Genomic DNA, 13,152 nt, shown 5'->3' with positions numbered 1-13,152 from the left:
GTTGAAAAAGAAAGTCTAAGGACATGTACATTACAAGAAGGAAAGCTAAGAAAGGTAACATGGGACAGTATAAGACAGTGAAATCTCAAGTGAAATACAAATACAGGTGATGTTGCATATATAAGACTGTTTTTACAAAATATAAAGCAATCTAGAGAGATGGAAACAGAATAGCAGCTATGTACAGTAGGGAAGCACAGAGAGATTGAGACGTGATGAGTTTTTTGTTCTGTTTTTTATTATTATTGGAATCATGAAAATGCACTAATAAAGATTGAAGAGCTGAATGCACAACTATGAGATTATACCAAATACCATTGATTGTATTTGGATGAATGTATGCTTAATATGTATCAATAAAATTGATTTGTTAAAAAAAAAAATCAATGTTCCAGCAAACAAAGGCTCTGGGATCAAATTCATTTGGGTCTCACTGCATGCAGAACACCCTCCTGGAGACTTACAGTGTGTTAGCATATCCAAGGCTCTTAGGAGATTTGCAGTGAGGAAATCTGTTCATCTTTCATAAGCCAGCATTTCCCAAACCTTAGTGGCCACAAAACACTTTTTTCAGACTGCTACTTTGATCCCATCAAGTCTCATCTGCTTTAATCCTAACAGATGGAGCTCAGGAGGTTCTGACTGGGGAGGCCTGGCCAGGAAGAGGGCACGGAAGGAGGGGAAGGACAAGGAGACCGTCATGGCCAGACTCCATCAACCGTGCCCCCCCCTGCCAGGCTCTTTCTCTGCTATTGGAGATCCTCCTGTAAGAGAGTTTAGAAAATGCTTAGGAGATGGGGGTGTCACTGCACGAGGACAGAAGAACCGAGTCCTTCTGATGGCCAGTGTGGGGCATTCAGGGTCTTTGTGTAGGAGAGATAGAGAGAGAGAGAGATAGAGAGTTGACAGAGAGAAAGAGAGAGAGAGAAGTGTTATAAGGCAGCCCTTTCTCGGCGTGGGGGAGAGCCAAGAGGTCGGCTGAGATGCCTGAAGTTGTCCGCAGCATGTGGGGCTGGAAACCAGGCTGGGGAAAAGGAGCCACCCTGAGGAGACAGGGGTCTGCGGCTGCAGGGGGTACCCAGAGCCCAGGCCACACCCACCTGGCAGTAGGGACGTGCCCGCTGGGGTGTAGGCTGGTTCCCATTCCGTCTGGTTTTCTGGCTCAGTGGTGAAGTCTGGGAGTGCAGTCGTCACCTCCCCCAAGGGGCCGGCAGCCACGCCAGGCCCCACCTGGGTAACTATCCAGTCTTCCACGTCAGGGGCGGGTGTGAGGGTGCTGCCCTCCTCTTCTCCGGGAGACGGCTCTGCTGAAACACCTAAGGGCAAGGCGAGTGATGAGCTCCCGCCCTTACCAGCGTGCTGGCTCCCTGCCCCGCCGCAGGGCCTTTCGCATCAGCTGGGCTAGACTGGCAGGTGCACACCTTCAGCAACTTTATTCAGGGTACATTTCTCCTGCAGAGTCCATTATACGTGGCGGACATTATTCTAAGGACTTTACGCATATAAAAAGTCGTTTAATTTCCCAACAACCTGATGAGATGGATATACAGCTATCCCATTTTGCAGATGGGGGAAATCGAGTTTCAGAGAGGTTAAGTGACTTGCTTATGGGTGGCAGATCTAGTCATTGAAGCCAGGTATCTTAACCACTGCACGATGCTGCCTTTCTTGGGGACAGAAATTATGTTCTAAGTGTATGAGGGTCAAAAACATGAGGGTGCTAGTTAAAACCCACGAAGCCACCCTGGCATTGGAGGGGTGGAGGCAGGGTTCTTTGACCCGGGATGACTGCTCTTCCGACTTAGGGGAGACTCTCGGTGGGCTTGGTGGGGAAGGGGGCAGAAATGTCGCGGCTGGGCACGAGGCTGAGTTCACTGACGCTGAGGGCGGGGTCCCGCCTGGAAGTCGCCTGGAAGCTACCTGGCTTAGCTTCTGAGCCCAGAGCCCTCATCCAACTCTCTGGGAGGGCAGTGGCCTTCCTGAGGCTGGCAGAGTAGGGCTGAATTGTCTTGGATTTGGCTTTTAAAAAGAGACTCCGGAAGTCTGGGAAACTCGGGGGCACGCAGGTTTGTTTCTTTTTAAAATTTTGAAATAATTATAGATTTCAAGAAAGTCGCAAAGACACTCAGTTTTGATGTGTAAGGCGTAAGTCACGGCATAAAATGCTAAATCGACATCCTCATCTAAGCGCCCAGTCCGTGGACCGCCCCCAGAGAACTCAGCCAATCAGAGCCCAGCGATGCCTCGCCCGCGCCTGGCCACGCCCACCGAGTTATGGATGACCTCACTCCCCCAAGGCTTGTTATGGTCGACCAGGCAGCCGTATCCTCAGCGTGGGTCAATTAAAAACGCGAATTACGGGTCCTTACTGAAGAATACTAAAATAATTTGACTGAATTCATTACGCAAATATTTACAAGCCAGAGAGATCTGACAAAGGCATACAAATTAAAACACCATATATAAAACATAATAACAAAAGCTAACATTTATTGAGCACTTGCTGTTCCAGGCACTGAACCAAGTGCTTCACGTGCACTATCCCAGTTCATTTTAACAACTCTTTAAAGCAGGAACTACAGATGATCGTTTGGTAGGAGAAGCTGAGGAACCGAGGGGTTAAGTGGCTTGCTCAGGGTCACACAGCTATTAAGTGGCAGAGTGATCATTTGAATTCAGGCCTGCCCGATTTAAGAGCCCAAGTTCTTACCACTCTCCTCACCTCTGGGGGAACGTCAGAAGCATGCGATCCCCTTGGGGTCAAAGCCTAAGGTCACACTAGCTCCAGAGCGGCCCCTGCCCCAGAGGGACTGACCTTTCCCCCTCGCTCTGTCGGAGGGGGGAGCTGGAAGAGAAGTGAGGGCGCATGCGCCTACCTCGGAAGCAGAAGGCGTGGTGCCGGGACCGCGGGTCCAGGAGGCCGGTCTGGTTGGGGTAGAGGTAGACGGTGCGCACACCGGGCCTGTCCCCGCCGCAGGCGGGCCGGGGGGTGACGATGGGGTAGCGAAGGCTGCCGTCCGCCAGCCAGCCGGCGTAGCACCGGTCCAGGCCGCGGCTCCAGGCGGCGTAGAGCTGCCCCGTGGAGGCCAGCGTGGCGTTCTGGGACTCACAGAACTCCTGGGCTTCCTGGAAGGTGAACTGCTCGGGGCGCGTGGCGAAGAACACCTCCCCTGGGGGAGAGGCAGGTGTGGGACCCTCCGCGCCGGCGGCCAGAGCCACCCGCTCTGCCGGGGGCGGGGCTCCCCTGCCTGCAGGCCCACCCCCCACCCCTCTTCCCCCTGGCACACGCCCAGCTCAGGCAAGCCCCTCCTTGACCACCCCCCTTAAAGCTGCCGGGACCCTGGGAAATAAGGTGACCAATCCCTACTTATGTCCTACAGATCTCATTTAACTCAAAAAAGCCGCCGAAGCCCCGTTTTACAGATGAGGAGCCAGAGGCCTAGAAAGATAAGGTTACTTGCCCAGAGGCTGGAAATAAGTGAGTGGCAATGCTGAAATCTTTTCTGCACATCAGCATTTCCAAAACTGGGGTCAGTGGAATACTAACTTGGGATATTAATTGAAATGAAATGAGATGAAATAAAGCAAAAGAAAAGGTCTGCGGTCAAACAAGCTTGGGAAATGCTGGGTTAAACAGAATTAAAGTGGTTTTTGTTTGTTTTACTGCAGGACTTCTTAGAACCTTTGATTTGCTCTTTGGCACTGGGACTCTCGAAGAGGCAGATGCTATGTGTAGCATTTATTCATCATCAGAAAATTAATTTATTTACCCCCCTCCCCATACTCATTTTAAGGAACGGAGTCTCCCTTGCAATGCTGGGGGAATCCTCATGAGCCATCTAGCAGGAAGGGCAGGGGCCTGACCTGAGAGAGGGGCTGGGTGAGCCTTGTTTTCTAAATAGGATCCTTTCCCACCTGGAAAACTGAGTGGGAACGGGGTGGCGGTGGTAGTCCCCCTGCTCTCTGGTGTCTCCCCTGCCCGCCCCCTGCCCGTCCAGGGCCAATGCGTGAGATGCAGCCCGTACCCTCCAGCTTGTCCACGTAGCAGTAGACATCGTAGGTTTCTGTCGGTGGGCGCACGCCGTAGGTCCTGACTCCCGGGCTGCTGTCCTTGTCGCCCACACACGGGGTCCGGGGGCTTACAATGGGGTATCTGCAGGGAGGGTGGACGGGAGAGATGAGGGCCAGTTCTTGGTGCTGGGGAGGCAGGGCCCGGCGGCCACGCTTCAGGCCTTGGGGCACTTGGGTTGTCTGATGGGCTTCAACCCAGGAAGGGGGTCCCATGCAGCAAGTTCTCCGGGCACTGGGGGGAGGGTTCTGGTGGCCCGTTGGGAGTGGGGGTTCCGAAGCCAGCTGGCTGCATGGACAGGCACTGGGCCAATTTGGAGGGTCTGGGAGCCTGGAGAAGGGGTCCAAGGAGCAGGGGCTCCTTCTCCGTGTCTCTTGGGGGGGGAGGGGGGAAATAACCTGCCTCAGTTCTGGGGAGAAATTACGGAGTCCCTAACGACCGAATGAATGAATCCATGATGCTGGGTGCTGGGCTCCTCAGGCCCCGCCCCTCGGGGGCATTGGGATATCCCTCGCCTGGGCTTGGGGGAGAGAGGAGCCTGGCTCTTGGTCACCTGACGGTCTGGTCCTGCAGCCAGCCGGCGTCACACTGCTCGTAGCCTGCTTCGTAGGCGGCCTGGAGCTGCTCCGGCGAGGCGATGACGGCCCCCGTGCGCAGGCAGGCCAGCCGCGCCTCCTCGTAGGTCAGGGAGTAGCGGGTGGGCCCCGGGCGGTAGTGGAACACGACCCCTGGACAGGGCGGGAGGGGAGGGACAGCGCGCTCAGGCCCTGCCCTCCCGGCCATGGCCGGGGCACCGTGGGTGCGATGACGGAGGCAGCGTACCCCCGCCCCTCCCCGGCTGGGGAGCCCACCCAGGCCTCTGTGGAGGCCACTCTGGAATGCCCTCCTCGTTCATGGACTTGAGCTTGGGGAGCAGCCGAGCTCCGTGTGAAATCCCACTTCTCCAGACACTTATCAAGCTCGAAGAATGCCATCATCTGAGAACGGGGTCAGCCGGTGTTTACTGGGAAAGGTTGGACAGTACGGATTTCCGGCTTTGTGGGCCATCCGGTTGCTGTCGCAACCACTCAGCTCTGTTCTCCTGGCTCTAAGGCGGCCACAGGCGACGCATAAACGAGTGGGCCTGGCCGTGCTCCAACACGGCTTTATTTAGGGACGTTGCAATGTGGATTTTCTATAATTTTGGGGTACCGCAAAATGTTATTCTTCGTTAGACTTTTTCCTTCACTATTTAAAAATGTAAAAATCATTCTTAGCCGGCAGGCCATATAAGAACGGGTGGTCAGCTGAATTTGGCCGGGGGCTGCAGTTTGCCAACCCGGGTCCCAGAGCCCTTGCAGAACAGTGAGAGGCCTCGGGGAGCACCCAGGGCAGTGGTTTCCAAGTGACCTGATTCTAGGGAGGTGCCTCTGGTGCAAGGAACAGGAGGAGCCCCAGCGACCCACCCTGCTCCACTCCTAGGTCAGTGTGGCACCTTTACCTGCCATAGACCCTGTGCTTCCACACGTGATTTCACTGCCAAGAGCTTCCAGGCAAGTGAGTTTGGGCCTCACCTGCCTCTCTGTTTTGCAGACGAGGGGAACGCAGACTGAGCGGAGAGTGGCTCGCCCCAGCTCGTGGGATGAGTCTGAGGCACGGCTGGGACGGCCTCCGGGCCCCTGGCCAAGTTCGTCCCAGCCATGTGCCCTGTCACATGCGTCCCCTCCCGAGGGGCGGGCACTTACCTCCCGGGGAGCGTGGCTGCCCGGCGGGTCCCGGAGCAGCTGTCACATGCACGACCAGGTCCTCGCTGGTGAAGGCCGTGGCAGGCCCGAGAGCAGGCGTGGATTCCTCGGGGAAGCCCCAGGGCCCGGTGGCCTCGGCCTCGGTGGGGGCGCTGGCCTCCACGTCAGGGGCAAACGTGAAGGGCTCCTCGGGCTCCAGGGCAGTGGGGGAGATGTCCAAGATGGGCTTGACGGTGAGGATGACGTTGCCCCGGGCTTCCCCCTCGGTGACGTTGCGGGGCAGGGGCAGCTCCACTTCGGGCCAGGTCACCGTCTGCACAGTGATGTCCTCCTCCCCACCAACCCCGAAGAAGTTTTCTGGGATGTCCACGAAGTCTTCACCTGGGGCAGGGGGCAAAGACAAGCCTTAGCTGCTCAGCCTGGGGCTGGCTTGGGGGGCACGGGGGGTAGGCTGGAGACCAGCCCTGATGGAGCCACCTCCTTCTCTGCTAGAGAAGGAAAGCACCTACTGTGTGCCAGGTACCTCAGCTGGCCCACTGAGGGGGTCCTCACAAGACAAATATTCATTATAGGGGGCCCCATGGTTTTGGAGTTGCAAAAGGATGCAAGGGTCAGCGTGGCACAAGGTATTGACCCATTAACGTCCCCACTCCAACGTCCCTTCCCACTTGACACCAACTGCCACCTCCACCACCCATGGGCGCCTTGCTGACCAGCCCATGTGATGATCCCACGGACAATGCAATGCAGTTACAAAGTAAAATCAGAAAATCTAGTGGAAGATGCCAGAATTTGTGAAATTGTTGAAAATGATGTACAGATGAGGGTCTAGCCGAAATGGGCCAGTTAATTAAAAAAGAGAAGAGCCATGAGAGTGATGCAACTTCAAAAGAGCGGTTAGAATATCAAAGGTTAAGAGGTTTTGAGGTACAGGTATGAAACCCTAACTATTCTGGCAAAAATAACCCTTCTTTAATAAGAGCAGGTTTTGAAAGTTAACCATGAGCTATGTCATGATGCTGTCCCCAATCCTGTGATGTCTGGATGCATAAAATCTATGCAAAGTTGTTTGCATCTGTATTATTTATTGTCCTATCTCCTAAAGAACTAGCACTTGACTGTAATTATCACCTAAGTAATGTTAAATACAAGAGAGAAACTTATTTTTTGAAATGTTTAGTTTCAGTTCTTGAGATAGTCCAGGTTAAAATGTTCACCCACTTATTTCAACCATGCGTTGGCCTTCCTTTCAAGTGGATTGAATTTAAAAGGCCAGATGACAACATCTTTCCTCGGGGGCATGGTCTCTTATCAGTGCCCCACCCCCACCAAGTGGTACCATCACCTCCACTTTAGGCAGATGTGGAAAGCGAGGCTCAGGCCTTGATATTCTCTGGGCTGCTCAGCAGTAAGTGGCAGAGCAGGGATTCCCACCTGAGAAAACAGACTCTAAAGTCATGCTTTGAGCCGGCTGACCGGAGGAGGCAGGGTTAAGCAGGTGCTGCAGCCTCCAGCTCGTCTACCAGATGGGGTGTGCCAAAGACGTGGGGTTGGGCTCCCAGTGGCCCCTTTCCAAGCTCCCTTGCCCTGGGCCCTGATCTCGGCCCTGGGATGGCGCTTCCCGCCTCTGGCCGCGGCCTCACCTGTGTAGCAGATGGCGTCGTAGCGGGACGACGGGTCGGGGTAGCCGGTCTGGTTGGCGTGCAGGTAGACGGTCCTCACGCCCAGCAGGTTGCCCCCGCAGTTGGGCCGGGCCTTGGAGATGGGGTAGCGCACGCTGCGGTCGGCCAGCCAGCCGGCGCTGCACACGTCCATGCCGCCCTGCCAGGCCAGGTAGAGCTGGCCCGTGGTGGCCAGCCGGGCGCCCAGCCGCCGGCACTCGCTGGCTGCCTCCTGGAAGGTGAACTTGTCGGGGGACGTGGCGTAGAAGACCTCGCCTGTGAAAGACAGGGGCGGCAGCGTGAGGCCCCGAGCCCCCGGGGAGAGCCGCGTGGTTCCTCCAGGCGTCGAGTCTCTTCTCACTTGGTTTGGGCTCCACCTTCTCAAAGCTCCGGTCCTGCGCGTCTGAATCTGAGCGCCTGCCCCCCAGTTTTAATTTCTCGTCTTTTTCTGGGCTTTTGAACAAGGCAATATTGGTTAAGAAAATTGGGGGAACCAAGAAAGAAGCAGCCAGAATGGCCAGGAGGTAGGGGAGGTGTAGAGCAAACTTGGGGTACAGGACGACACTCCCCAGGCTCAAAATCGTACTTGCCCCTGGCAGTTTGCTGCAGAACATTCCACCTAGGAATTGCCCCATTCAAAGCCAATACTTAGAGAAAACCATATTTTGATGGGAAAAGCAGGCATCAGACTTCGGGCAGTGGTTCCCAACCTGGGGTCTCAGGGCCCATCAGAGCACCCTTTGGGGCCTGAAAGCGCCTGTCAATATTCGTGAAAACCTAACGCGGTTGTGCTGGGGGTGGGGAGACGGTGGGCATCCGCTCCTGGGGACAGCTCTGGTGGTCCCCTGCTGAGCGGCAGCTTGGACTGGCCGCTATGTTTGTCCTAGGTTAACCAAAAATGGGAACACAAATACTTGTTACTTAATAGGACCAGTTTGGCTCCTGGGGTGAACATGAGGAAAGGGGGGCTACAGTGGTGAGAAAGTTGGGGACTGGCCCTGGCTCAGAAGGAGCCAGTGTGTTGGCTCTTCTCCCAGCCTGGGGGGCCTGGGGCTTGGGAAGGGGCAGAGGTGGTGTGGTCAGGTGGGGGAATGGGTACTTGGGCAGCTCTAGCTATGACCAAAATTAGCGATCCCTAGAAAACAGAAGAATCCTGGTTCCTCCCTCCTGCCCCGAGCCTCTCACTGGGAAGGCCGCCTGGAAAGGGCTGGCAAGCTGAGAGAGGGTGGCTGGGGCGCCAGCTCTCCCGGGAGCTGCGTTTCTGATGGGCTCACCCTGAGTGAGCTGGGGTGCCCTGAGGCCCACGCTAAGGCTTTGATGGTGCAATTGACCCTGGGGCAGGAACAGGCTGGTGGCGGCAGCCGGGGCCCCACAGTCCCAGCAAGAGACCTTCAACACGCGGTCTCAGGCCCAGTGGTGACTCCTGGGCAGTTTATGGGGTCCTGGGGCCACCGGGGCCCTCTCAAAGGCAGGGAGAGTGAGGGGCCAGCCCACAGGCCCTCCCTTCCCACTCCTGGCAGAGGAGGCAGGGTGATCGGGGGTGTGAGCGGGGTGAAGGGACGGGAAAGGGGGTACTGGGAACAGGGCAGCCTCACCCTCCATGTCCTCAGCGAAGCAGTACACGTCGTAGGTCTCGTTGGTGTCGCGGATGCCGTAGGTTCTCACGCCGGGAAACTCGTCCTTGTCGCCATAGCAGCCTTCGCGGGGAGTGTGGATGGGGTACCTGCCGGGAACCAAAGTGGGGCAAGTTGCTCAGCAGAGCGGGGAGCTGCACGGCTGTGCCCCACAGCAGGTGATGGTGGCTTTCGGCTACACTTGACCTGGGTATGTGGACCGTCCATCATTTTTACAGGTATTGACCACCCTGTGCTGAATATTTATTGGCTCCAGACACACTGTTCTATCAGGGGTTGGCAAACTGTCCATAAAGGGCCAGATAGTAAATATTTTCGGCTTTGTGGGCCACAGGGGCTCTGTGTCAATTCTGCTGTTGTCGCATGAAAGCAGCCATAGATGATACGTAACAAATGGGCTCAGCCGCGTGCCAGTAAAAAGCTCACACATCAAGGGGTGGGCTGCATTTGGCCTGGGGGCCAGAACTTGCTGAACTCTGCTCTCTGTCTCCTGAGTCTCATCTAAAGGCAGGTCCTAAATCAACCTTATTTCCAGGAAACAGCCTCAGAGACGTTTAACAATTTGCCTTTGAGTCCAAGGCGGCCCTTGAGCCCAGTTCTTTCGGCGAGTCCTGGGCCCTGCGCAAGGCTAGACCGCTATTTTCCACAGGGATTGGTTTTGGGTCCTAAGAACTCTTTGCCTACCCTGCGATTGCAAAGTTATTTCCCTTTGTTTTCTTTAAGAGACTTTGGGGACATGATCCCCTGACTTAATGGTCTCATCTCCCCCTATCAGGCTCATTCACAACAGACTCAGACCCCACAGCAGGGGCTCTGATTTGCCCTGCCCTGAAGCCCGTTTCTCAGCGGCTGCCCTCGGGAAGAAATGCACGGAGAAGCTTCATTTATGTTTGCCTTGCCTTGTTTAAAAAAAACCACCAACCAAAGGCTACAAGGCGGGTTACATCGAAGTGAACACGTGGCAAAGGGGGAAATTACAACAAAGATGTGTCATCTGCCCAGAGAAAAGGCTCATGGGAGGCGAGGCGGCCGGCTGCCCCTCACTCTGCCGCAAGACAGAATCACCAGCATCGGCGCTGGGTCAGCGGGTGCCTGACCCTGCGTGGGCCAAACCCCGGCCCGGCCACCTTGACCCCCGATGGAGTCGCGCCCCACCGCCCGCCCTGCTCCGCGGTGGCCTCTGTCCCTGCCGCCCGCTCCGATGCGGGCCGCGGCTGACCTCACGGTCTGGTCGGCCAGCCAGCCGGCGTCGCATTGGTGGAAGCCGTCCTCGTAGGCAGCCTGCAGCTGCTCAGGCGTGGCGATGATGGCGCTGTTCTGCAGGCAGGCCCGCTGCGCCCGGTCGAAGTCCAGCGTGTAGCGCGTGGAGATGGCTCTGTAATGGAACACGATGCCTGCAAGAGACAGGTGGGAAGGGCAGGCTTGAGGGAGCATCACTGACGGCCGGTGCCTGGTGGACGCCTGGCCATAGCCTCCAGAGACCTTCGGGACATCTGGCCTAGGGCCACTAGCTGGTGCCTGGATCCTCTCTCCACACTGGCACCTTGCTGGCACACCCCCGCGCACCGGGAGCTCGTGCCCTCACAAGGCATTCCTTTTTGAATCCCTCGGACAAGCAGAGAGTTCTTCTAAGGATTGAACCCAAATCTGCCTCCTTGTGATTTTCCTTGTCATGCCAGGACCCTGTTGTTGTGGGAATCTGGTTTACCTGTTCCTTATTATAAATGTTACACCTGTTCTATTATAGATGTTGCAGTTATTAGATGTTGCGTTGTTCGCTATTATTGTAGATGATGTTGCAGTTTGAATAGCAAACAGCTGCTTGGTAGTTTCCAATAAATAGGAGGTGGAAACTAGGGTTGAGGCTCTCAGTTACAGAAGCTGTGAGTCCCCAGCTTTATCTCCTCTCTTGTGTGTCTCTCTCTGCCCTTTATTCCCGTGATTTCTGCATTGTCTCCCCTTCGCGCTAACTTATTGTGAGCTGATTGCAGCAACGGGCGCCCAACATGGGGCACGAAGGGAAGAAGGCTTGCAGCAGCTGGCACCTGAACAGGGACCCGCAGGGAATAAGGATCACCCCGAGTGAAACTTAAGTTGGTGAACATTTACAATAAGAAACAGGTAAGCCAGATTCCCACAATACCCTGTGTTTTCTCTGGGGAAAGAGACGCTAGCGCCACAGGCACTGCCACCCAGGGTCATCTGTGTAAGGTACGCCCAGGAGCTTTCACAGGGATTCCCACTGCTCCTCACTCCGGGGAACCTCTGGCACTGACCAAAGTCCCAAAGCCAACCAGGGCCCCAACCGTCCTCCTAGGGCCCTGGAGAGCAAGGTGACGAGCTTGGGTCATGGTCTCTTCTTGGCTTGCGGAGCTGGGAATGGGGGGAGGGTGCAGGTGGGGGAGGAAAAAGACCCCAGGATCAAGGATCACTCGCAGGGCATTCTTGGGCGGGTCCCTCGACCTCAGCTTGTCTGTAAAACGAGAGGATCCCAAAGCCCTCGGCCAGGTCACGTACCTGTGACCATGGGCCTGAACTCTGTGTCCATTCGACACCCAGAACTCTCCCAAGAGAAGGGTTGACAGAGGAAGCCACTGAAGCTAAGCACCTTGACCGAGGCCTGGACCAGTGGGTGGAGGAACCGTTGCGGCTCTTTCCCTGGGTGAAGACGCATGCCCGTGGGAGGCGCTCACCTTTCACCACGACCTCCAGAGTGGCCTGGCTGTCCTCGATGCCGTGCATCACCTCACAGCGGTAGACCCCGGAGTCGTTGGAGCGCAGGTTCTGGATTTCCAAAGTGGCGTCGCTGGGGATGGCCGGGTAGTTGGGCAGCGAGACCTTGTCCTCGTAGGCGCTGTTGACGCGCACGCGCCCTTCCGTGGCCACCAGCAGCACCAGCTCCTTGTCCTTGGAGATGCGGCTCCACTTGATTCTCGGCGAGAGGGGTGCGGTGGAGGGGGCGGTGGTCACGGGGTGCATGGGGTCGATGAAATAGCAGGGGATGGTGAGGGAGGTCCCGAGGAGGACCCGCAGCGGGGAAGGTTCAGGGATGCTCACGCTCAGCGAGTTGTCATGGTCTGTGGGGGGAGAGAGGGGCGGGAGACACACCTGTTAGTGCTGCAGGGACCCCCAGGCTCCCGTCAGTCTTTCTGGAACTGCACGTTTCCCAGAGGCCCCAATCCAATGGGTGTGTTTGTGTCTGTGGTGGGGGGTGTTCCTGTGACACGTGGGAATTCCCAGGAGGCCTTGTAACCCCCTTTCCAGAGCAGCAGCCCTCAAGACCCCAAGATGCAAACTCTGGAGCCAGAAAAGCATTCCAGAGGAGGGCCAGAGCAATACCAGAGCTGAGACCACCTCTCTGTTTCAAGCTGGGATGCTCCCTCCCTATAGGAGGATAAATCATAGGATAGACAGGACCCAACATTCTGGAGTGACAATTTTATTCAACTATTTTGGGAGAAACATTACTTTTACACATGCAGTAAGCTACGCGGTAGAAAAAAACTACGCGACTTTTAAAGCTAGGACACAAAACTTGCAATTTGTGATTTGTCCCACTTAGGGAGGCCTGCTTGGGGCTCTATCCTAACCTTGTAGGGAACAAGCCACTCTTTTCTGCTGTTAGGGGCTCCAGGAGATCAGAAGAGATTAGAGGGAAGCAGATGTAGCTCAACCAATTGGGCACCCGCCTACCACATGAGGGGCCCCCGGTTTGGTTCCTGGTTCCTCTGAAAGATGACGAGCAAGACAGTGAGCTGATGCAACAAGAGGATGCAACAAAGAGACGCAGCATGGAAACACAACAAGCAGGGAGTGGAGGTGGCTCAATTGATTGGGTGCCTCCCTCCCACAGGGAGATCCCAGGTTCAGTTGCCAGTGTCTCCTTAAGAGAAAAAAGAAGACAAACAGACAGCAAGCGCAAACAATGGGGGCGGGGCGAAAGAAAGAAAGAAAAGAAATCTTTAAAAAAAGAGAGAAGAGATTAAGAAATTTTAGTCTGCAAAGAGTCAGGTGGAAAACAGAATATAATGAGCTGACCCCTGAATCATAGAGAACACTTGATT

General features: G+C 55.7%; 1 protein-coding gene across 1 annotated transcript in view; it reads right to left on the bottom strand.

Moving 5' to 3' along the window:
• The window catches only part of ACAN (aggrecan), a 37,070-nt gene that overhangs the window by 22,208 nt on the left and 1,710 nt on the right, over positions 1–13,152 (bottom strand). Inside the window, exons 2-10 of the mRNA XM_004455226.3 lie at positions 11,782–12,165; positions 10,308–10,482; positions 9,050–9,177; positions 7,437–7,730; positions 5,794–6,174; positions 4,623–4,797; positions 4,026–4,153; positions 2,877–3,170; positions 1,101–1,316 (exon numbers count right to left, since the gene is read on the bottom strand). Of these exons, the coding sequence (XP_004455283.2) occupies positions 1,101–1,316; positions 2,877–3,170; positions 4,026–4,153; positions 4,623–4,797; positions 5,794–6,174; positions 7,437–7,730; positions 9,050–9,177; positions 10,308–10,482; positions 11,782–12,165 (2,175 nt within the window). The remainder of the gene's footprint in view (positions 1–1,100; positions 1,317–2,876; positions 3,171–4,025; positions 4,154–4,622; positions 4,798–5,793; positions 6,175–7,436; positions 7,731–9,049; positions 9,178–10,307; positions 10,483–11,781; positions 12,166–13,152) is intronic.

The sequence above is a fragment of the Dasypus novemcinctus genome, chromosome 3 (genome assembly GCF_030445035.2).
Source record: "Dasypus novemcinctus isolate mDasNov1 chromosome 3, mDasNov1.1.hap2, whole genome shotgun sequence".
Classification (NCBI taxonomy): domain Eukaryota; kingdom Metazoa; phylum Chordata; class Mammalia; order Cingulata; family Dasypodidae; genus Dasypus; species Dasypus novemcinctus.
This window is presented reverse-complemented; position numbering and strand designations above follow the sequence as displayed.